Source organism: Phyllosticta citribraziliensis (genome assembly GCF_038025025.1).
Source record: "Phyllosticta citribraziliensis strain CPC 17464 chromosome Unknown J3D65scaffold_8, whole genome shotgun sequence".
NCBI classification, from domain to species: Eukaryota; Fungi; Ascomycota; class Dothideomycetes; order Botryosphaeriales; family Phyllostictaceae; genus Phyllosticta; species Phyllosticta citribraziliensis.
Genome location: NW_027117345.1, coordinates 2,073,324 through 2,097,280, shown reverse-complemented (window position 1 = coordinate 2,097,280; position 23,957 = coordinate 2,073,324). Strand labels below are relative to the sequence as shown.

The following is a 23,957-nucleotide window of genomic DNA, read 5'->3' as shown; positions in this document are numbered from 1 at the left end:
ATACTTTTATCCTAGCTCCCTATCTACCCTAATATCTAGTAAATCTAGTATTATAATACTAATACTATAATACTAGGGTATATTTACTAGTATACCTAGATCTAGTATAGATAGTAAACCCTAGTATAGCTTAAAAACTATTAGTAATAAGGGTCCTAATAATAAGGATCCTAAGACTAAGGATCCTAAGAACCCTATAATTATAATTAAGCCTAAGAAGAAGTAGATTATAAGAACTAAGCTAGACCCTAATAAGCTAAGTCTTAAGTAATATAGGATTACTAGTTACCTTAGTATAATAGATAATAAGGAGGTTATTAACCTTAAGGATAAGATATTAGCCCTAACTAACCTATTTAATAAGGAAGATAAGTCTAATACTAATAATATTACCTAGAATAAGGATAGTACTATATATAAGGCTATTTATAATATAGTATATAAGGTCTATAGATAAACTAAGGGTAATAGAGTAATTAATATTACTAATTAGTTAGAATCTAAGTACTTAAGTAGTAAGTAATCCTAGGATAATAAGGCTATAGCTAAGGTTAGGGTAAAGTAGGATATTAAGGCTATCTACTACTTAGATAATAGGGGTAAATAGAATAAGACTTTAGAGTAGATAGTAATAGATAATAATAATAAGTAAAGCCTTCCCCTATTTTTTCCTTTCCTTTTATTACTATATAGATTAGGTCTATAGATTTAGGAGTATAGATTAAGAATAGATAGTAGATATAGGTAAGGTTACTTATAAACTACTTTAGCTACTACCTATAGTAGTAGATCCTATAGGGATCTAGTATAGCTATTAGATATTAAGGGTAAGCTTAGTAAGCTTAGTAGTTATAGGGGATAGGTACTTTAGCTATATAGATAGCCTAAGTAATAGGATAACTCTTATACCTAAATTAGTACTATAAATATCTAGTTAGATTGTTATAGATATAGTAATATTTATTAGTAAAATACCTATAGTATTATAGATAGTATTAATAATATCCTAAAGAAGGACTTCCTTTAGTATAGGGTAGTTATTAGTATCTAAGCCTATATAATACTTAGGAATATATAGTAGCTAAAAGGCTAGCTATAAAAAGACCTACTTAATCTTATAGTACTTAAGATAATCCCTTAACTCTAGTTTAATAGCCTTAAAGGCTACTACTAGTATATTAGTAGAGGTAGAAGGGGTAAGAGTAAAACCTATCTTAATAGGGTTTACTTCCTTAACTAGCTTACTATTAGTACCTAGAAGGCTATAGAGCTAGAGTATAATAGTATAGAAGTCTACCCTATATTAGGGGTAGTCTATACTAAGATAGATAAAGAGGTAATTATTAGGCTAGTATAGAAGGGCTAATTTTAATATTTAAGGAGCCTATTATCCCTAAGTTTTAGTAGGGGTTATCTAGTTAGTACTTATTATAACTTATAGATTTCTCATTATATAGGTAAGGGCTAAAGGTAAACTACTAGAGAATATATATATATCTTAATTAAATCTAATAAGTTAAAAGAATAAAATATAAAAGATACTTACTACCTATATATTTCCTAGTCCTTCCTTTATACTATTCTACCTCTTATCCTTTATATAAGGGTCCTTAGTTATTATTAGGTAAGTTATAAAGGTGAGGTGTTAATGGGCTATTATATAGTATCTGCCTAGGGCTATAGTAGCTGGTACTAGGCTGTAGTAGCTAGTACTAGCCTGTGGGTTTTAGCCTGAGCTATGATAGGCTACTACCTAAGGTAAGGCTTATACTTCTTATAACTATATAATGCTAGGTTTATCTATACTGGCCCTAGTACTTATATAGGCATGTATATACCTATTATAATATGCCCCCCCTAAAGAGAAGCTGAAATTATAGGAATTAGTAGCTATAGGTACTTATATAGGTGTAGACTTATAATGTATAATAGTAGTGATTTAGTAATTTAAGTATTCTGTATAGTTATAAAGTATAATTATTAGTCTAGGGCTACTACTATACTATCTCTTTTTCTATTACTATCTCTTTTACTATATGACCTATAGAAGGTTACTATCTTATTTAGCTATATCTAAAGCTCCCTATTAAAGTATATTATTACCCTGGTCTAATTTAGCTATAATCTAGTAAACTAACTATTATATATAAAGGTTCTAATAATTTAAATAATTTATACCCTACTAATAGTAAAGTAGATATTCCTAGCTACTATATACTTAATATATCTACTACTTATTATGGTCTGGTCTATTAGGACTTATTACTATTATATAAGAGTTATAGTATTAAGTTATTATTATATAGTATTATTTATAATCTATTATAGTTACTACTTACTTAGAGAGCTATTTTAGCTAGTAGTATCTATAAGGACTATTATATAGAGTCCTAAGGTAAGTAAACTTTAATTCTATCTCTTAGACTATTACTAATTATTATCCAGGCTATTAAGTAGTATATATATCTAGGTTTTACTACTTTATTATCCCGTCTTGCTAACTAATATAATTATAGAGGAGGATACTTATATAAAGACTTAGTTAGGCTAGGCTTTACTTATTTAGCCAGGAACTAGCTATAGGCTTATTACTTTACCTATAGTATACTATAGTATTAGGTTCTACTTAATTAGTATTATTAGTTATTTATAAGGTTTATCATCTATAGCTATATAGCCTGCTACTAACTAGCCTATTATGCTACATTACTACTAGTTCACTATTACGCAGCCTATTTTAGAGGAAGAAGGTAAAGAGCCTATTTATATATACTATTATTATAATCCTATAGCTTATTAGGTTCTAGTAGCTAAGTACTTACTACCTACTACTTTATATAATAGCAGTAATAGTAAGATTTGCGTTATAGTATTACTGGTTAGCTCTAATAAGGTACCTATTAAGTAGGACTTTAAGTTAATGCTTTATATCCCTTATAAGAATATAGAGAGTATTATATAAGTAAGTTTATCTTACTAATATAAGGGATTCTTATCTAACTAACTATATAGGTATACCTTAGTAGTTCTAAAGTATAAGAGCGCGCTAAGTATATCTTAGCCTTAGGTAATAGTATACCTTACTTATATATTATAGTTTCTACTTAGTAATTTAACTACTTATTAGTTAAAACTTAAGCTAGCTTATATAATACTTTTCTTATCTAGTATACTAGAATTAATAACCCTATTAGCTATACTAAGTATTATAATAATACTAATACTTATATATTTATTAGTTATTACTACCTACCTAGTTTCTTATAGGGCTGCTATACTAACTGCCTTTAGGGTATAGGTAACTTAGACTATACTATTAGTAACTTAAAGGGTGCTAAGCTACCTACTTATTATAAGAGGTATAAAGATAAAATTTATATAGAGGAGTTCTAGAACTTACACTACTAAGCTAGGGTAGAGGATTAAACTAATTAGGCTTTAGCTAAGTAGAATATCCTACCTAATAAGCTAGAGGATCTAGAGGAGACTATCTTATATAATAATAGTTATAATAAGAAGAAGGGAAAAGGAAGGAAGTAAAGGGTAGAAAGTAAAGAAGAGGGAAGTAGGGGATAAGTAGTAAAAAGAAGAGACTAGAGAGTAGAAGTTAAGGTTAATAGTATTTATATAAGGGTAGATAGTAAATTAATTAGTCTACTTTCTATATCTTTATAATATTTACTATAGGCCTAAGTAACTTATTTTATTATTACTTTCTATTTTAATCTATAGTTCTTCTTAGAGGAAGGCAGTCTTCTATTTTTCTAGATTTTTTAGTAGTCCTACTATAGTAGGGTATAATAAGTAGAATTCTTTAATTTTCTATAGTATACTACTAAAAGAACTTATATTATACTACTAGTTATCTTAGTTATATCTAGTCTATTTAACTTAATATTAAAGCTTCCTATATAAGACTTAACTAGCTTAAATATAGTCTACTTCCTACTTAGGCTTATCTTAAATAATCTTAGGTTCTAGTTTAGTATATTCCTAACTAGGAAGCTATTCTAGTTTAGCCTTATATAGCCTATTAGTATAGAAAAGGTTAACTATCTTTATATATAAGGGAAGATTAAGGATATAGGAGGATCCTTCTATTCCTATAATCTTAAAAGGTCTAGTATTAGGGAAGTCTAATTTAAGGTTTAGCTAATTAGTAGACCATCCTATTTTCTTAATATAGATATAATCTCTAACTATAAAGTCTAGTATATAATAGTATTTATTAGCTTATTAGTATATATACTCTTAGGATTTAAGAATAAGTTTCTTTATAAATTTAAAAGCTTCTTATCTTCTTTTTTATAGCATTTATACTACTATATAAGCTATCTTTTCTAGTTACTAGGGGGTCTTAGTTTATTATTACTAGTTATAGTATATTTAAGGGGAATATCCTAACTTAATCTTAAAGGGTAAAAGTCTAGTAGCTTTATAGGGAAGTATTACTTATATAAGGTCTATTAATAGTAGAAGATTAGACTAATTATTCTAAAAGTAATTAATAAAAGGTCTTAATCTTTATATAAGATACTAATTAATAATCTCTATAATACTATTAGTCTAAGAGTAGTAGGATGAGTTAAAATACTACTCTATACTAGTTAGCTTATATAGTTTATTTATAAATGCTAAGATAAACTAAGGGCCTTAGTTAAATAGGATAAACTTAGGGTTTCTATAAATATAGTAGATATATTTATAAAAGAGCCTAGAGACTCCTTTAATATTAATCTTCTTTATATAAGGTAAGCTAAAGGTTCTTTAACTTAACTAGTCTATAATAACTAGGATTATATTATAGCCTTTTTAGTCTTTAGGTATCTCTTTAAAATCTATAGCTAGGTATTACCAGGGTTAAGTAGGAATCTCTAGGGGTTATAAAAGGCCTAGGTCTTTATTATAAAACTCTTTTATTTAGTAGTAAATATAGTATCCTCACCTATAAATATTAATCATATAATTCATGGCTAACTAGTAGTAATATTACTTAAGGAGTTTTTACATCTTTATAATACTAGGATAGGTAGTTATATAGGTAGTATATAAAGTATTAAGTATTCTCGCGCAAAGGTTATTATAATCTAGTATAAAGAGGGTACTATATTATAGTAAAAGACCATCCTTTAGTTCCTAACTATTTCTTTATTTAAGGTCTTTTAAGAGGGCTTTCTATCTCTAGAATTCTAATTTAGAATCTTCTTAGTTTATATAGAGAAGTTTATCTAAAAATAATACTAGAGGAGGAAGTTCTTATTCTAAAATAGAAAGAGGGATAATAGTCTCTAATAGGATAAGGTATATCTCTTATATAGCCTTTACTTTTTCTTTCTAAGTCTTTAGATCTTCTTATTTTTAAGTAAAGTAATTAATAATAATATTTTCCTTTCCTAGTTAATAGGAGAATTATATATAGAATTCTATAAAAAACTTAGACTATCTAGCTTATTATTAATTAAGTTATTATTTAGTAGAGTAGTACTCTAATACCTAATAGTCTATAATTATAAGAAAAGGTTTTTTAAGGCTAATAAGTATTAGTCTCTATTCTTCTAGTCTATTCTTAATAGCTAGTAGTTCTTTATCTAAAATTCTATAATAAAGTTCTATATCAGCCATTACCTTAGAGTAGAAGGCTACTAGTTTCTAATTATATAAAGGTTATTAGAGCTATATTAAAACACCTATAGTAACTCTATTACTTATATTAGTCTCTATATAAGTATTAAGAGTAGGGTTATAATTAGCTAGGAGTATATTACTATATATTAGCTTCTTAAGTTACTAAATTACCTCTTCTTCTAGGGGTCCTAGTTATTACTATTTTACCTTAGAGTATAGTTTCTCTAATAGTCAGCTAATTTATCTATAGTTAGGGAGAAATTATTAGTAGAAATTATAGAAACCTAGGAAGGATTAAAGAGCTTTAAGGGTTTTTAGTATTAGCTAGTTTTATATAGGTTCTACTTTATCTAGGTCTATCTAAATACCTTCTATAGAAATAATATATCTAAGGAACTTTATATAAGTAACTAAAAACTTACTCTTCTTTAAATCTACCTATAGTCCTACTTTTTATAGTCTTACTAGTACTTTTTTTACTTATTCCTTATACTCTATAGGGTCTTTAGAGATAATAAGTATATTATCTATAAAAGCTATAATAAAATTATCTAAATACTTAAAGAGAACCTAGTTAATAAAATATTAAAAGGCTACTAGTCTATTACTTAATCTAAAAGGTAAGATATAGTATTTAAATAACCTATATCTTATATAGAAAGTAGTTTTATCTTTAGAATCCTTAGTAAGATAAATATAGTAGAAAGCTTATTAAATATTAAGCTTAGTATAAATCTTACCCCTTCTAATGCGCTAAAGTAACTCTATAATAAGAGGGAGGGGGTATAAATCCTTAGTAGTTTATTTATTAAGCTATTAGTAGTCTATATAAAATCTCTATCCCCTACTAGGCTTTTTTACTATAAGAATAGGAGAAGTATAGGTAGTAAAGCTCTTAGTAATAAAGCCTTTCTAAAGGTTCTTAATAATATACTCTTTTATAGCCTTAAGCTGCTCTAGAGATATTCTATAAAGAGGACTAGGTAGAAGCTCTAGTAGACTATTATATATAAGAGATATTTTATAATTAACTCCTATATAATAGGGTGGTAGCTTATTAGACTCTATTTTAGAAAATATATCTTAAAATTCCTTATAAGTAGCTAGTAGCTTAGAAGCTAGTAATTCCTTAGTTTCCTTATCTTTAATAGCTACTTAGACTTATATAAGGTTAATAGTATAGATCTCTATTAGTACAACTTATATTTTATAAATAGAAAGCTTAAATATATCTTAAGTTTAGAATTTAATTCCCTTAATAACCTATATAGAGGGAAGAAGGCGTTTATTAAATTTTTTATCTCTATAGTCTATATCTACTTAGTATTCTTTCTATAGTTCTTTACTTTATATAGAGATTTTTAGTAGTTATAAAAGATACTAAAAAGACTGGTTAACTAGTAGCTATCTCTAGACTAGTTTATATTATTTATAGTCTAGAAGGATATTATACTAGTTAAAAAACTATTACCTAAGAATCATATTATTATGGCTAATATTATAAATAAAAGCATAAGTAGAAACCATTTAATCTTAGAAATAGAGTTAAAGATAAAAGTAAAAATTAACTTTCTTATTTATATATTAGTTAAACCTAGTAATATTAAGCCCTTTACCTATTATTCTCTTTTTTACAGCACCTATAGACTAGAGAGTTAGTAGTAGCTTAGGGTAAATAAAACTTATACTACTAGTACTAGTATTAGCTAGGGCATAAATTTCTAAGGTATAGCTATTAGATATAATTAAGGTTCATACAGTAAAGGGTACACCTCTAATAAAGTAACTAAGATTTATATAAGAACCCTTAATATATATTACTCTAAGTTTAGACCTATAGCTAGAGACTTTACCTAGGTCTTATTATTTTCTAATAAAGACTAATCTCCTTTATTTATATAGACATCTTTAGTACTTTCTTCTTTAACTAACTCTATTACCTTTATCTCTAGTTATAGGTATTATCTCTATAAATAGCTAAACTAGCCATAGTAATTATACAGTCTAATCTCTATATAGACTTCTACTTTACCTTTACAGGTTATATTATATAAGGGAGCCCTAGATATAGATTATACCTAAGTATAACTAGAAGATAAAGTACTTATACTACCTAAGGTAGTTATCTTTACTCTTTCTTATTATCTCTTCTTTACTTATTCCTTATACAATATAAGTATTAGTTTTCTATAATTAGAATAGTAGTTACTAAGACTTTAAGTAATAGGGTAGGCTTATTAAAGGTACTTATAAAAGTTAATATCCTTATCTTACTCTATAGTAACTATATAGGTTTAAAGGAGAGGATCTATTATATTATAAAAGTCCTCTTTTTACTATTCTTAGGAAAGATCTATATCTAAGGCTAATTATATAAAGTTTAATTAAAACTTCTAAAGGTCTATAGGAATATAGTATATAAGAGAGTATAACTACTTCTTTATATCCTTATATTTATATAGGCTCTAGAGGAGGTTATCTAGGAATTTAAAGATATCCTTATTTAGAGTAACTTTATTAGCCTTTATATAAGAAGTAAGGAAAGGAGTTAGATAATATAAGACTTCTCTACTAATATAGGAAATAATATAACCTATAATATTTTATTTAGTCTCCTCTACTATATCTTTAGTAAAGTAATTATAGTTTTATTTAATTTTATTTTATATAAGGAGGGTCTAGTATTTATATAAGGGGTCTTCTCTATTAGTAAGAAGAGGAGGATTAGGAACCTTACTATTATAGTATTTTTTACTATTTAAAGATAAAGTAGAGGTTTTAGTAGTAGTTTCCCCTATATAGTTAGGAGGAGGTTTAAGAATAATAGGTCTTAGGTACTAAGCTAATAAAGAGGGCCTAATATATCCTTCCCTTAGAACTTCCTTAAGTCTATTAGTATAGTTTAAGAGTATTTACTTAAGAGCCTAGTTCTACCTTTATATATAGTTTAGTTGCTACTATACTTAAGACTTATTTAAGGATATAATCTTAGATTTAAATTAATTAATATCTAAGTATAGTACCTTTATAAATACCTCTATAACTAGAGCTTAAACTATATAAGTTAACCCTAGGTCTTAGGTATATTCTTTTACCTCTACTACTAGGACTAAGTAGAAATTATATAAGAGAATAGGGGTAGGTCCCCTCTTATTATTATTTAATAAGTATCTAGTATTATATAAATCTTTAGTCCCTTTATATAAATCTTATTAAGTTAATTAACTAGTACTAATACCTTTAGTAGTACTAGATATATTAGCTTTATTCTTAGCTATACTATCTTTATAGTCTTCTACTTAGAATATCCCTTAAGCAGGTTATAGATAGGATACCTCCTAGATATTTATATACTACCCTATAGCCTTAACTAAAGACTTCTATAGTTAATATATACTTAATACTCCTTAGTCCTTAGATAATACTAATATACCTAATAAAGATAACTTAGGTTTACTAGGGAAAAGTAATAAGTAGTCTTATATAAGACTATAGCTATATATAATATTACTTAGGTTAAATATTATAATACCTTTATAGGTAAAGAAGTAGGATAGAGCTAAAACTTAGAATAATCTTTTATATCTATTATAACTTATAGATTTCTTATTATATAGGTAAGGGTTAAAGGTAAACTACTAAAGAATATATATATATCTTAATTAAATCTAATAAGTTAAAAGAATAAAATATAAAAGATACTTATTACCTATATATTTCCTAGTCCTTTCTTTATACTATTCTACCTCTTATCCTTTATATAAGGGTCCTTAGTTATTATTAGGTAAGTTATAAAGGTAAGGTATTAATAGGCTATTATATAGTATCTACCTAGGGCTATAGTGGCTAGTACTAGGCTATAGTAGCTAGTACTAGCCTATAGGTTTTAGCCTAAGCTATAGTAGGCTACTACCTAAGGTGAGGCTTGTACTTCTTATAACTATATAATGCTAGGTTTATCTATACTGGCCCTGGTACTTGTATAGGCGCGTATACGCCTATTATGATAGTACTATACTTAATAGCCTAGGTATATATATTACCTCTAATCTTAGCTATAGAGTTTATACTTAAGGGAGGGGTATAGTTACCTATACTACTAGAAGTAGTAGAGCTAGATATAATAGGTATATATTTACCTAGGTCTTTATATTAAGTATATACTATATAGTAGTAGTAGGTAATAGTAGAAAGATTATTAAAAAGAGCCTAGAGGACCCTCTTATTATTATTAGTAAGCCCCTTAGTTAGGATAAGGGGCTAAGCCTTATAGTACTAGTCTAAGATAGAAAGAAAAGGGTAGAAAAGTTCCTAACCCTTTTTAAGGTATTTAATCTTATTAACTATAGCTTATTTAATTTAGAGCTAGAGACTATTAGCTATAGAGGGAGAAGGTATATAGGTAGAGTTAGCTAGTATTTAGGACTAGGTTTTTAGTCTAGAATAGAGGGTTAGCCTATTAGGAGGGATAAAGAGTAGTAGTTTCTTAGAAGATACCTTATTAAGTATATTAATACTTAACTAAAGGTAAGAATAGGTGGCTAAATAGTTAATTTTATATAATTCCTTAATCATTATGTTGTTATAATCTGAGGTGGATTTGAATAGAGTGTGGGTTGTGAAGAATACATGCGTTTGGATGTGAAGTTGCAAGTTCCGACTGGGCGGTCAGCTCCACTTCACTTTGGTTCGGTTCGGCCAAGGCCGGAGCGGGCCCGTTGCCGCCTCCGCGTTGCCCAGCCTGGCCTACCGCGCATGCACCTCCTCGCGGTGATCCTGATGTCGCCTCTCACCAACACCATCCCCGTTCATCGCATTCTTTCGCCCTCATCGACTTCAAGACTTCCTTTGCCGTGATCGCGTACCCTCAAAACCTCTCCCAACGTCCCTCGAACTCCGATTGACCGACCGACCGCCGCACGCGTGTCATGTGAGCGCCATCGCAACCTAAACAACCATCGCGACCACGTCGCGCGAAACCACTGCCTCTCCACAGTCGCCACCATGTCGACCGCAGCTCCCATCCGTCCTTCGCAGGCCCTTCGCCAGCGCCGCGAGTCTCAACGCCCGTCGCAGCTTCGGAGCAGCACTAGGATCGCACATAACGAGGCCGACAGTGCCGTTACTGCCGACAAGGTGATGGAGAAGCCATACGGTATGTTGCCCGTTCACATTTCCCCGGCTTCAACTCACCGTGACCAGTCATCACCGAGGAATACATTCTGAAGAAGTTCAGGGGCAACTCACCGTCGCTCATCATCCATCTCCACCAACACCACTTTCGCTTCGAACATCAAGACGGCAATTTTCCCTACAACTCGCCCATGAAGGCGCTGATTCAACATCTACGGGACGGTACTGTGCCCCACTTCATGCTCGAGGAGATGCTCAAGGCTGGGGTGCAATTCTACGATGGTTGCTTGATAGTACAGATTGTCAATCACCGTGTCGCCGACGTCAAGCCTCCAACAGGCGCACAGATTGCCAACCAGAAGAAGGACAACACGATACCCGGCTCGATCCACAACTGGAATGACCACCTCACCCCCTCTCCATTTGTCCCTTATCCTTCTCCTCCAACAGCCAACTCAACCAAGATCGAAAAGCGACCAAGTTCCTCGGGAAGCCAACCATGCAAAGAAAAGAAAGAAGCCTCGCAGGATATTGCAAAGGCTGGCCCCAAAAGCCCACAAATATCAGTCAAGGTTCTGTTTCCCACTCAACTCTCGCGCCACTTAGAGATTGAGCTCCTGGCCACTACCCCAATGCCCGACCTGAACAGTCGGAGGCAACAGGCGAGGACGGCTCAAACTCCCATGTCCGCACATCCACCTACCCCGATAACGTCTGTACCGCCGACGCCTTCCTTGGGACGACCCGCCAAGCGACAAAGAATGATACTCGATGAATCGAATATCCACGCCTTTGAGGCCGAGGTCATCAACTCCACCGCACCCGCGCTCTACCTCGAACCTTCCCACAGCTTGGCAGAGACTGTGAACCTCATCGAAGCAACCACTCATCCCATTAACACGAATCCTCCGCCGGCACCCAAGACTCGCAAGCGCACGACAGCAGAACTGGCCGCGGACGAGGCGCAATTCAACGCCGACCAGAATTTCATGCTGTTTGGCGATAGCTCGGCACCGGCTACAGGGTCTGGCCAGATGAATGGCGATGGCGAAGGCCTCCGTGGTGGAGCAGCCACCTTTGAGCCACGCTTCTCGCGATTCAAAACGCTTGAAAACATCAAGATCCAACACGAGGAAGCCGAAAGGCTCAAAAAGGAGGAGGAAGCCCGACAAGCCCAGCTCAAGAGAGAGCAGCAGCAGGCCGTTGAGGCGCGCCAGAGGGAGAGGGAAGCCGCTAATCAACACCAACAGCAAGCCGAGCAGCACCGGCTCATGGCCCAACAACAGGAACAGCAACGTCAGCACGCTTTGCAGCAGCAAGAGCAAGTCCGCCGTGCTCAAGCTGCGGCCGCACAGGCTTCCGGCAACATGATGGGATCCCAACAACACCCGATGCAACTGTCACAACCTCCGCAAAACTCTCCCATGGTCCGGCATCAGACTCCGATGCAGGCGTCGCCGGTCATCAATGCCAATGCTGTCGCGACTCATGCCATGGGAGGCGTACCAATGGCTCCAACATCTTCGAGTCAAGCTGGCAGTCCGCCACGTCCGCCTTCGGCCCTTCCTCACTCCGCTGGCGCTCAACACATGGCTCGTCAAATGTCGCGCCAGCAAAGCAGCCAACACCCAGGCAGCGCTCACGGAACACCACAAATGGTCCAAGGCACGCCACAAATGGGCCAAGCAGTTCCCGTCACACGCCACATGACGCCTCAGCCCGGCCGAGTAAATCAACACGGCAGCCCCATGGGCATGCAGGGTACGCCAGTGATGATGAACGGCACTCCGCAATTGCCCAACGGGATGACGCACGAGCAATTCGCCAGGCTCCAGCAGATGCGACGCATGCAGCAGCAAAATGCGATGGGCAACGGCGGATCACCCCAAAACGTGACGCACGAGCAGCTGCAAATATTGCGTCAACAACACATGGCTCAGATGCAGGCGCAGAACCAAATGGCGCAAGCGCAGAATCATGGAGGACAGAACTCGGCGCCGACATCGTACAACATCCAGCTACAACAACAAATGCGCAACCAAATGAGCCAGGTCGCAGGTGCCACACCCAACGGCGTCCAGCAACGGCCTCCAAACCAAACAAATCCGATGATGGCCAACCCCGCCATGCAGATGACACCACAGCAGCAGGAGCTCCGCGCAAAGCAACAACGGGAGCGGATCATTATGAAGATGGTCCAGCATTTCGGCGGCGCCCCCAACGTCCCTCCGCAAATCCAGCAGTTGATACAGCAGGGTGGCAACCAGGGCATCATGCGGGCCTGGCAGATGGTCTTGAGCCAGATCCAGCAGCAGCAGGCGCAACAGAATCAGGGACAGCAGCACAACATGAACCAACCCAACGGCGGCGGCGCTGGCCCGGGCATGAACATGGGCGCCATGGGCAACATGGGCCAGATGAACATGGGCGGCATGAACATGAACGGCATGGCGACGTCGGGCGCCGCCGCGGCCGCCGGCCAGGGCGGGCCGCAGGGCAACACGGCGGCGGGCATGAACAGCAACATGAACATGGCTCAGCAGCTCGAGCTCATGCGGCGGATGCAGTTCCAGCAGCAGCAAGCCGCGCAGGCCGTCGCGCACCAGCAACAAGCGCAGCAGCAAGCGCAAAACGGCGGCGGCGGCGGCGCCGGTCAAGGCCCTGGCGGTGGCCCTCCCAACGGCGTCCCCGGCGGTGCTACCACCCCTGACCAGCAGCAGGCTCAGCAGCAGTACATGGCGCGCCTCATCCGGCAGCAGCAGATGTTGGCGCAGCGCAATCAGCAGCAACAGCAGCAGCAGCAGCAGCAGCAGCAGCAGGGCCAGCAGGGCCACCCGCAGCAGCAGATGATGGGCCAGATGGGCGGCATGGGCGGTATGTGGCAGGGCGGCATGGGGAGGCCGGGGCAGCCGGGCAACGGGATGGGCTGAGTGGGTGAGTGAGCAGTAGGTCGGCGAGCTGATTGGATCTTTGCTGTCGTTGTTGCTCTCTTGCTCTCTTGCTGGGCCGGCGTCGTTTGGACGTCGTCATTTTCTTTTTGGCTCTCTCTCTCTCCCCGCTACCTTTTTCTACGTCGTTGCCCCTTTTCCCCCTTTCTTCTTCCTCTCTTCCTTGCCGCTGTACGTTCGTTCGTACGTACGTACGTACGTACGCTACGTACCTTACCTTACCTTACCCATTCCATCACGAGAAATTACTGGTTATTGGTCGGTTGGCTGGTCGGGGTTGACGTTTTCTTATCTCCCTTATTCTCTCTTATTCTTTTGCTTTGCTCTGCTTGATAAAATGGTGCTCGGGCTTGGGCTTGGAGTCAGGTCAGTCTCTAGGGTCTGGGGTCTGGGGTCTGGGTGTAGGGTCAGGGTGGGCTAGGCAGGGCGCACAAAAGGGCGATGGCAAGGGCAAGGGCAAGGGTTGCGATCTATTCAATCAACACGTCATATTCTGAGAGACGTGGTGGCTTTGTGGACTGTGATGTGTTTGTGTCTGATTGATTGATAAGGGGGGGGGGGGGGGGGGGGGGGGGGGCAGAGGGGAAATGCACAGGTTTGACGAGTGTATATGTGCTACGAGATGGAGATGCGGAGGCAGGCAGCTGTCGACACGTACTATACATATGTATGTGGGTTGTTCGCCGAAGCTTGACGGACGATGGAGGTAGGTATACGACCCGACTCGACGACAAGAATAATTGCATGCATGGCTTATCCAACACGACAGCCTGACGGCGTCTCTCTCGATATACATGTGTATAGACAGATATATAGACAGACAGACATGTCCCACCAGCCTCCCCCTCCCTCACCCCTCCACTCACCTCACAACAGGCACAAAATGCAACCACAACGGCGGCTTCTCCCAAACAGCCCACGCCTTCTGGCGCCCCATCCAATCCCCCTCGCCTTCCCCCTCTCCACCCACCTCACCCCCCTGGCCCCCCAACATCCCCATGCCCATCCTCTCAGCAAACACGACATCAAACCCCCACAGCAGGCGCGCCAGCACGAGGCGCATCTCGTGGTAGGCGAGGTTGCGGCCGATACAGTTGCGCGGGCCGACGCCAAACGGCTGCAGCGCGCGGCGCTTGTCGGCGAAGAAGGGCGACGCCGGGTCGGTGGCGGCGGCGGGGAGCCAGCGGTCGGGGCGGAAGGAGTGCGGGGAGGAGAAGTTGAGGGATGAGTGGTAGGCGGCGTAGTGTGGGATTTGGACGACTGTCTAGGGGGGATGTTAGAGGAGGGTGGGTGGTTGGTTGGGTTGGGTTGGCTCGTTGAGTGGATTGAGGGGAGGGGGAGGGGGCTGATGATGATGATGACGAAGGAAGGAAGGAGATCAGGCAGGCAGGCAGGCAGGCAGTCGACTTACCCCCTCCGGCACAAAGTGCCCGCACACCACCGCGCCGCCCGCAGGCGCCACGCGATGCAAGCCCTCAGCAACCGGCGGATACACGCGGAGCGACTCCTCGAGCACGGCGTTGAGATAGAGACAGCGCGGCAGCGCCTCGAGCGAGATGTCGTCGGGCGACGCAAACGCGCCGCGCACCTCGTCCGTCAGGCGCCGCAGGCACCCCGGGTTGGCCAGCAGCAGGTACAGCGCGCCGCTGAGCAGCGTCGCCGTCGTCTCGGTGCCGCCAATCATGAAGAGGCTGGCGTTGGCGTGCATCTCGCCCAAGCTGAGCGGCGGTCCGCCGTCAGCCCCCTGCTTCTTGCCGTCGAGCACGAGCGTCCAAAAGTCTGGCCGGTCCGTTTTGGTCGACAGTCGCTTGGTAACCTGGGCCATGGTGTGCTTGCCGTGCTCCTCGCGTTTCTTTTTCAGCGGCTTGGCTAGGATGCTCAGCAGCACCTTGGCCAGCAGCGGGGCGTAGAATCCGAGTGCCGAGCGGATGATGAGCAGCTTGATGGAGCCGACGGCGGTGCGCACCCACGGCGCGAACTTGGAGTCGCGGTCGACGAGCAGACCCAGCGACGCCCCCATGGCCAGATCGCCCATGATGTCGAAGGCGACAAAGTTGAGGTAATCGGTAATGTCGACGTCTTGGTTGGACAGCTCCGTCAGCCTCGCCATCAGACGCTCAACATGAGTCCGCAGCAGCGGTTCCTGGTCCTTCAGCGCTCGCTCCGAAAAGGCGGATGAAAACACTTGGCGTTGTCGGCGGTGGCTTGCGTCGTCGAGGTCTTGGAGAAGGCCGGCGGGCATGTCTGGCGGAAGAGGATAGTGCGCCGGCTCTTTGGCAAACGGGGCCTTGTTGTTGCCGTTGACGTAGATTGTTTTCCATGCATCGCCCTCGATGAAGCTCAGCTCATCTGGCGAGTACCGCACCACCTTGCTTTGTGAGCTTTTGCTAGAACCCGGAAGAGACCGAGCTTACAGTGCCGTATTTTTCGTGCAGCTCCGTCATGCGAGGAGCAGAACGACCGCTCATGACATCGTAGAAACGAGGCAGACATGTTGCCCGGTACAAGACGGGACCGGGATAAGCGCGGAGGGGGTGGAGGAAGAAGTTGTAAAAGACTCGCCAAATGCGGTAAACGAGCTAAGCGAATGGTCAGATCTGGAGAAAGGTCGAAAGCTCGGGGATAAAGCGTACCCAGTAGAAAATAATGGCTTTGACGGCAAAAAACATGACGTCCCAGGGAAACAAGATTTGAAATGGCAAATTTTGAGAAGCAAAGAGACTCGCGCCAGGGGATGCTCTTTTGAATAATGCCAATTGGGCCAAAAGATAAATATATAACGCCATGCATGTTCGCTTTGCATGTATTGACAGCTCGGCTTATGCCTGCGCCTGAGGCGAGGTTTGTGATACCGGGCCTGTCAGGCTGACAAGGATTAGTCTATTGGCGTATTGGTCGAATTTCCTGACGTGTGAAAAGGACCGCAGTTCGTGCAGTAAATATTGCCTTGTTCGAGGGGCGCTGATTGGTGCCGGGCGCCAGAGCGACGCTTGAGTGGGGGCGACGCCGAATGAAGGTTGTTCGTGAGGCGTAAATGCGCTTATCGTGGATAGCATAAAGGTTCCGCCACCAAAAAAGCCACTGCGGAGACGGGTCTCTCAGCAAGTCGGTTCAGGTCAGGAGGTCCATCGCGCAGAGCTGGGTGCAGCTCAGCTCAGGGGTCGACGTAATCGATGTCGTTGAACAGGTCCATGACGACCTTGAGCATGGGTGCGCAGAGGATCTGCCCGTCCCCGGCCTCGCCGCCGAAGATGCGGAGGGTCTGCGTCTCGAGGCAGTCTAGGGGTCTCGGATGGACATGGTGTTTTTGGAGTGTAGCCGAGGTGGACCATGACGTAGTATAAGGATAGGAAGGGCGAGAAGACCAGAAGGCGTGCGGGGAAAACGCGGGAGGAGTCGATATGGCCTGGTCGAATTGAGGGAAGCACATGTTGTTTTGAAAGGGCATCCTGTTGCGAGGTCGACTCCTCGTGCGGCGGCGGTTGTGGCGCTGGCCCATGATTGATGAAGCTTTGGAGGTAGGAGCCTGACGGAGAGGTAAGAGTGGCGGCTAAGGGGGTGTTGATGGTTCAGATGTATCCATGACTTTCTATATATGCCCCAAGTGTTCGGATGAAGGGTCCGAGACCGGCGATGGCAAAAGTGGTGAGTGAGTGGTGAGTGGTGATGATGTGACTGAATGGGACTTCACGTGAGCCGTGAGTCACAGGGGTCGGAGGCGAATTGAAGTGGTCGTTGGTGACCAACATTGGGGATGGCATGATTCGCCGAGCGAGGCTGACCGAGGAGACATGGCGAGACGAGGCCCGACGAGAGGTGATGGGCGAGTCGAGGGGGGACCAGTCGGAGGGAGAAGATTCGATGAATTCCACTTCCCTCTACTTGGAGAACCCAGTTGCCGATCATTCCAGGAGTGGCTGAGGTGGCGCAGCTTCACCAGCCACACCAGCTGGGATACCCCCGCCGCCGCATGGTGCATCGCGTACGGTAGCGGCTCGGGTCGAGCCATCCTGGCCCATCACACCCCATCCCATGGCTCGTCCTGCGTCATTCTTCCCTACCATACGGATTGCTACATGTAGGCAGTTGAGCGGGCTCATTTGCCCTTGACATCCACCTGGACAGCCTGGCCATGACTCTGCCTGCCCTGTCTGACCACGACCCACAAAGACGAACATTTTTAGACGGCACCCGAGACCTTGTCTTCTCGTGAAGTTTAAAAACAAAAAGAGTTTCAATAACCGTCTTCTTCCCGCGGCTGCCACGGCAACTCTATTCGAATCGGCGCCGATCCATCGGCCTCAGGCCGCCCGGCTCCAAAACACTAGGTAACCCTTCCCGGTAGCCACTTGCACGGCCTGCACATGGACCTGGAAACTGCTCCTCTGCTGCTACCATAGCGACATGCGGGGTATCAACTTTCTCCCGTCCGCTCGCCTGCCTGGGGACGTGTGTTGGGCACCGGCTCCTCTCGCCGTGCGAATGAGACATTACGGACTGTCCAACAGAGCCCTCTTCCGCCGTCCACTACTATACATTAAACTTTGCCCTCCTCTCGTAACCGCGTCTTCGTCGTTCGTCTTTTTTTGTCGTGAGTTTCGTAATCAGGCCCCCCAGTGCTGTGTTGTCACTGGGTTCAACAAGGCAGCCGTCTTTGTCGTCCGGTCGTTGTGGCTCACTGCAGTCGTGACTCAGGGCTGCCTCGTGAGGATGCCATGCCGTCTTAGGCCGTTCTGGCGTATATCGGGAGCAGGATTTCTGCGTCTTCCTTGAGGTGGCAGAACTTGTAGCTCACGCCAAACGTCTCGCATTCGACCGTTTCCTTGCTCACGTTGCCTCTGGCAAAGTTGGTGACAAAATCCTGGGGAGCTCTGCCGGGCGTTGGCGGTCCAGCAACCCTGGTCGGTCGGGTTAGCACCAGATAGCAGCACGCGACAGACGTGGAAGCACTCACGATGGGTCCCGGTAGCCATGCTTTGCCTCGATGACAAAGTCCTGGTCAATGTCGGAGAAGCCGTTGACGTAAAAGGAAAAGGCGTCGACGCTGCAGGTTTTCTACATTCTTTGTGTTACCATGGAACGTCGGTCGATATTGCCGGCCATGGGGGGGATTCTTACACTTTGCTGCGGCCACCCTTGCGTGCCGTACGGCCAATCCGCTTCGCACTCGGCACTTGCGCCGAACTGCGGATTGTCGTTGACAATGTTGAACTCGATGGCCGTGTGGTCGGCCGACTTTTGATCGGCGGGCTCAATGGCATAGAATTCCTTGATTCTCAGGCAAGCTCCGGCTGTCTTGCAGACTTCCTTGGGGTCCAGCTGTGCGGCAGCAAGTGCGGCAGAGGTGGTCAGGATGAGGGCAGAGAAGAGCATTTTGAGTAAAGGTTGAGATATGATTATGATGATTATGATGATGTCAGTGTATGCAGGTACTGTACTGTCGGAGCGGGGTGGTGAAAGAGAATGGATTGCGGGAGCATGCAAGCACTTTATATATCTTTTTCCAGCAGATGGGACGTTACAAAGGAAGAGTGCGATGAGGAAAGAAGAACCCGGTCACGACGGATGGCACGCCGCGGGTGTGGACAGGCGTGGGAGCACGAGGAATAGACTGTCGGCCTTGTCCATGGATGGGATGGATGGCTGTGCGTGCCTCCAGCGTCCAGGTTGGGACATTGACCCAGACGACAAGCCCTCCCCCAAGGTCCCGGTCAGTACACTTCTCCCCAGAATGGACAGAATCGACGGGCCGAGGTCCCAAGCGGTGCAAGGGCTCGCTCTTCGGGACGACTGTGCGACTCTGACTTTTGGCCATGAGGCTGGGGTGCGAGGTGGTGCTGCAACCGACGTAGCTGTCTCTCAGACGTCGACCATTTCATGTCTCTCTCACCGGTCACCAAGACGAGCTGAACGGGGGAGGGTGTGAGTGGATTCGGCGATGCCGACGACGACGACGACGACGACGACGACGACGTGCCTTGCTGCTGCTGCTACGTGCCGAGCAAAAGTCAGTCAGTCAGTCCGTCCGTCAGTCAGTCAGTTGCGTTGTAGCGTTGACGAGAGAGCAACAGAGTTTGGACAGAGGGCGGGAGGACGCGGCTTGGCCTGTGATGCTTGCCTGCAATGGGGAGCAGAGGGGAGGGGAGGTAAAAATAGAGAGAGGCTAAAGTAGCAAGGACCAGGCCTGACGTGTATAAACACGTCCAACCGGCCCGCGCTGTCAGGCAGTGCTGTGCGTGTCTGCCCTGGTGCTCGCGACGCTCCGAACGAGCTGTCGACGTGGTTGTAGAGAGCGAGAGAGAGAGAGAGAGAGAGAGAGAGAGAAACCACCTTTTCTCCTCCAGCAGAGGTCAGAGGTCAGACTCAGCACTGCCACGGCCAGCCAGCGCACCGACTCGACTCGACTCGTCTCGCGCCATGGCCATGGCGACCGCCATCCATCGCACCGTCTTGTTTCTCCGTGATTAAACACCTCAGGCGTCTACTGTCTGACGCGCACTCCTCAGCGTTGTTGTTCGGTCCGTGGGAGCCCTGCTGCTGATCCCTTTGGAGCCCCGCAGGCAGCCTTCGGTTTGGCTCTGTCCGGCTCCAGCTCCAGCTCCAGCAGCAAGTCAACTCCAAGCCGCGACGCGACGGCCATGCCATCCAACCTCAGGCCCTCGTTCTTGAACAAGTCGCAGGCCTCGATCGCCTCCACTTCTTCTGGTGAGTCCCCGTTTCTTTCATCCCCGAACTGCAGCCAAGCCGTCAAACAATGCACCCCCGTCCCGCCGCCGCCGCCGCCGCCGCTGCTGCTGGAAGCTTACCCTGCGGCCCTGTCCAAGACCACCTCGACCGCTACGCTGCACAAGACGATCACCAGTCTCACCCCTCCTCACACCCGTCGAACCACCAGGCCCCCGCCAAATTCTCCTCCTCCTCGCTCCATCGCCGCCCCTCCAACGCCGTCTCGAGCCCCGCCGTGCCTCATCCTCCCCCGCCAGACAACCTCTATGCTACCTACAACACCACGCCTCCAGCCCATCTGCTGAGCCAAGGACAACCAAAGGAGGAGAAGCGCTCGCTCCGCAGCAGGCTTGGTCTGGGTCACTCGTCCAAGGAAAGCGTCGACAAGTCCCCCAATCTAGCCTTGGGGAGACGAGTCTCGGTCAGGAAGAAAGAAGTCGGCTCCTCCAAGCCTCTGCCAGAACACAAGCCCTGGCTGACGTCGAGGCACAATTCTCACCATCTCTCCGCTCCCCTCGAGGCCAACGAGGACCCTTATTCGCAACTTGACCCTTTTCTCCAGCTCCAACCCGACATTGCACCACAACCTCCCGCAAAGGACCAACACTTTGCCCCTCCGACAGTTGGTCCCTCGCAAGCCGCCGACCACTATCGTCGTCCCTCAGTTCCAAGGGTCAGCACCGATCAGAGCTACCGGAGTGGCAGCGCAGGCGAATACCAATTCAGCCCCCACCCTCTGCAGCCCAGTATAAGTGGCTTCAGCGCGCACCCACAGCCACCTCCGTACCAAAAGTACGCGCATCCCCCTCAGGTACAAACGCAGCACAATCAACTACCTCCTCAAATCCATCCGCAGTCGACTGGCAGCTACCCTCCACAACCCAACTCACCATCATTCTCACGTCCAGACGACTTTTACGTCTTTCAACAACTCCAGCAGCAGCAGCAGCAGCAGCAGCAGCCACAGGACAACGAGGCTCGGCCCGGTTCACGCCAGCAGCAGGAACAGGATCTGCAATTTATACCGCAGCCAAAACCTGCCGCTCCACAACAGCAGACTAGCACTCCACAGTCGGACATTTACCGTCCTCAAATAGCTCGCGTGCCAGTGCCGCAACAATCGCACAAACAACAGCAGCCCCCAGCGCAACTCCAGGTTGCTCCACAACAACAATCCAGCTCGCATCCTGCTCCTCCTGTTGCATCAAATCGCCCTCAGGACCTTTCCACTGTACCCATCACTCCTAGTCAAGACCGCGCGCCCCCTTCCGCCATGGCTCCCGCGGCGCAACATAATCGCAGATCTGAAGTAAGTCAAAGAACATCAATTTCACGATTGGCAAAAGTTGACCGGACCAACAGGGTAAGCAGCCAACGTCGGGCGTCCAGACATTTGGCGCTGATGTTGTCCCAGCAGCATCACAAGGCCAACCAACCCGGAGCGCCGCCAGACAAGGCAACGGACCAGACTCGGATTTGGGCAGAAGCACGCCATCTCCTTCGCGCGCATTTTCCGATATGAGTGAAGACGAGCTGCGCAACATTCTCAAAGATCACGACATTCTGCGTAAGTCATGGGGACGAGATGGAGTGGTCATGTCCACTTTGATTTACATTTGACAGGCGAAAAGTACCAAAAGGTCAAGCGCTACTTCTTTGAGCAACAAAACCAAGTGCATCAGCTGCAGAATACCTTGGCTAGCCAGCGAATTTCCCAATCGCGCTCTTCCCTCGATGACGGAGAGTACAGCGCGCGCTTCAACCGCCTGGAGGGACTCATCTCTCAGCTCGCCTTCAACATCCGCAAAGAGTGGAACGCAATCCCGCAATGGCTTCAGACGGCTGTAAACCGTGAGGCCTGTACGACTGGTAAGCAAGAAATGACGGCTGTTGGTCGTGCCTTTATCAGTGCATGGTTGGTCGACGAAATCTTCAACAAGTATTTCCACCCCGATCTTGACCAGATCTTTTCCGCGCAACTCAAATCAATTCAATTGAATCTCCGCCGCTTTGCCCCACTCACACTGAACCAAGAGGAGGAGGAGAGCTTGACGTCCAAGATCGTCAGCTGGCGTCTTGCTACCCTCGAAGGCCTCTCGGAGCAGCTTCGCAGTCCCCAGGCCACCGAAAACCGCGAGAGCTTCATCGAGATGCTCAACGAAGCCATGCTCCACCATCTCGAAAAGTGCATGGAGCCATCGGCACAACCAGACTTGAAGAGCAGCATTCCCATGATTGTCGAGCTGTCTGTTAGCATCCTGTTACATCTGCCGCTCGAGTCACGCGACCTTTGCATTGAATACTTTCCTCCCGGCCACGGCATCATGAACGAGTTTATGCGCGTGGAAACCGGGGGCGCGGTCCCAGCGCTGACGGCGCCGGTTGCCGAAGGCGTCCTCCAACACGCCGACAGCCCAACTTCAGGCATCGAAGGCGCGCCGTCATCGGAAACAGACGCGGACCCGAGCGACCACGCCAACAGCAACGCAGAAGCGCCGCCGCAAACACCCGGCGGCAGCGGAGGCAACGGCGCGCAAAGCTCTCCGTCGTCGTCGACGCAGCACGCACAACCGCCGCCGGAGCAGCAACAGCAAAAGCAGCGCAGCAGCGGCGGCGGCATGCTCCGCGGCCTGATGGGCGGCAGCAGCAAAAAGGCAGCGCCCCCGCCGCCGCCGCCCGGCGGCAGTAGCCAAGTCAGCCTGCCGCCTGGTGGTGGTGGCTCGTCGGCCAAAGACGACCAACAGCAGCAAGCGCCGCCGTCGCAGCAGCAGCCGCCGCGCGTGCGTATGGCTGTCGGCCTCGGCGTGCGCATCTGGGGCCGCAATGTCCTGGTCAAGGCGCCTGTGTTTGCGACGGCGTCGCCGTTGTCGTCGACTGCGGCTGCGGGTGCTGGCGGCGGGGGCGCTGCGGCGGTGTCGTAGTGAGGTGGGTTTGGTGATGGGGTCGTGTTTGGATTGGTTTGGACAGGCGATGGCGAGAGCGAAGTGGGTGGATGGGTGGGTCATCTAGACGAAATGCATGCATGCGTGGGAGCGAGTGAGTGTGGGTGGGTGGGCTGGATGTGAATGAGTGGTTGGATGAGCATTTGGTTGGCAGTTTCGCATAGCGTCTGTTGGTTGTCGTTGGTTGTCGCTGTTGTTGGATCACGAAAGTCGTTGGTTGATCGTTGGATGCCATGCTGTGTGCGTGTGTGTTTGCCAGGCAGCCAGCCAGAGACGGGATGGGATGGGATGGGATGGGATGGGATGACCGGGAGCTCTGCTGCTGTGGCGTACCGTAGAGTACCTACCTACACACCCTACTACCTATGTATCAGATCGCATGGATTGGATTGTTGTAGACAAACAGACAAACAGGCAGGCAGATAGGCAGGCAGCGCATTGTGTATAGGCAGTCAGGCATGCGCGCATGCATGAACGAGAGAAGGCCTTGGCGACTGGTAGCCTGGCTTTACCGAACCTAGTTATGTGTGTAGCCTACCTACATTATCCATGTGGCCTGATGAGGGCGTTATACAGGCAGACA

The 23,957-nt window shown here is 45.0% G+C and overlaps 5 protein-coding genes across 5 annotated transcripts; 2 read left to right on the top strand and 3 right to left on the bottom strand.

Annotated features, from left to right (window-relative positions):
- The first annotated feature begins 10,347 nt into the window (after nucleotides 1–10,347).
- J3D65DRAFT_631167 (Spt20 family-domain-containing protein) lies at nucleotides 10,348–13,897 on the top strand. Its single transcript, XM_066800895.1, has 2 exons — nucleotides 10,348–10,780; nucleotides 10,828–13,897. Exons 1-2 carry the CDS (start codon nucleotides 10,630–10,632, stop codon nucleotides 13,686–13,688), a joined length of 3,012 nt encoding a protein of 1,003 aa, XP_066654141.1. The 5' UTR covers nucleotides 10,348–10,629; the 3' UTR covers nucleotides 13,689–13,897.
- A 176-nt stretch (nucleotides 13,898–14,073) lies between these two features.
- On the bottom strand, nucleotides 14,074–15,948 carry J3D65DRAFT_646922 (cytochrome P450; the record flags this gene model as incomplete). The annotated part of the gene is made up of 4 exons (XM_066802303.1): nucleotides 14,074–14,101; nucleotides 14,573–14,628; nucleotides 14,677–14,970; nucleotides 15,118–15,948. 4 exons carry the CDS (start codon nucleotides 15,946–15,948, stop codon nucleotides 14,074–14,076), a joined length of 1,209 nt encoding a protein of 402 aa, XP_066654140.1.
- A 728-nt stretch (nucleotides 15,949–16,676) lies between these two features.
- J3D65DRAFT_452880 (uncharacterized protein) lies at nucleotides 16,677–17,307 on the bottom strand. Its single transcript, XM_066796365.1, has one exon. It carries the CDS (start codon nucleotides 17,203–17,205, stop codon nucleotides 16,861–16,863), a length of 345 nt encoding a protein of 114 aa, XP_066654139.1. The 5' UTR covers nucleotides 17,206–17,307; the 3' UTR covers nucleotides 16,677–16,860.
- A 632-nt stretch (nucleotides 17,308–17,939) lies between these two features.
- On the bottom strand, nucleotides 17,940–19,175 carry J3D65DRAFT_631157 (uncharacterized protein). The gene is made up of 3 exons (XM_066800894.1): nucleotides 18,825–19,175; nucleotides 18,661–18,761; nucleotides 17,940–18,604 (listed from the first exon to the last, which is right to left on the bottom strand). Exons 1-3 carry the CDS (start codon nucleotides 19,077–19,079, stop codon nucleotides 18,430–18,432), a joined length of 531 nt encoding a protein of 176 aa, XP_066654138.1. The 5' UTR covers nucleotides 19,080–19,175; the 3' UTR covers nucleotides 17,940–18,429.
- Nucleotides 19,176–20,039: 864 nt separating this feature from the next.
- J3D65DRAFT_631150 (uncharacterized protein) lies at nucleotides 20,040–23,680 on the top strand. The gene is made up of 3 exons (XM_066800893.1): nucleotides 20,040–21,745; nucleotides 21,850–21,999; nucleotides 22,056–23,680. Exons 1-3 carry the CDS (start codon nucleotides 20,461–20,463, stop codon nucleotides 23,351–23,353), a joined length of 2,733 nt encoding a protein of 910 aa, XP_066654137.1. The 5' UTR covers nucleotides 20,040–20,460; the 3' UTR covers nucleotides 23,354–23,680.
- The last annotated feature ends 277 nt before the right edge of the window (nucleotides 23,681–23,957 follow it).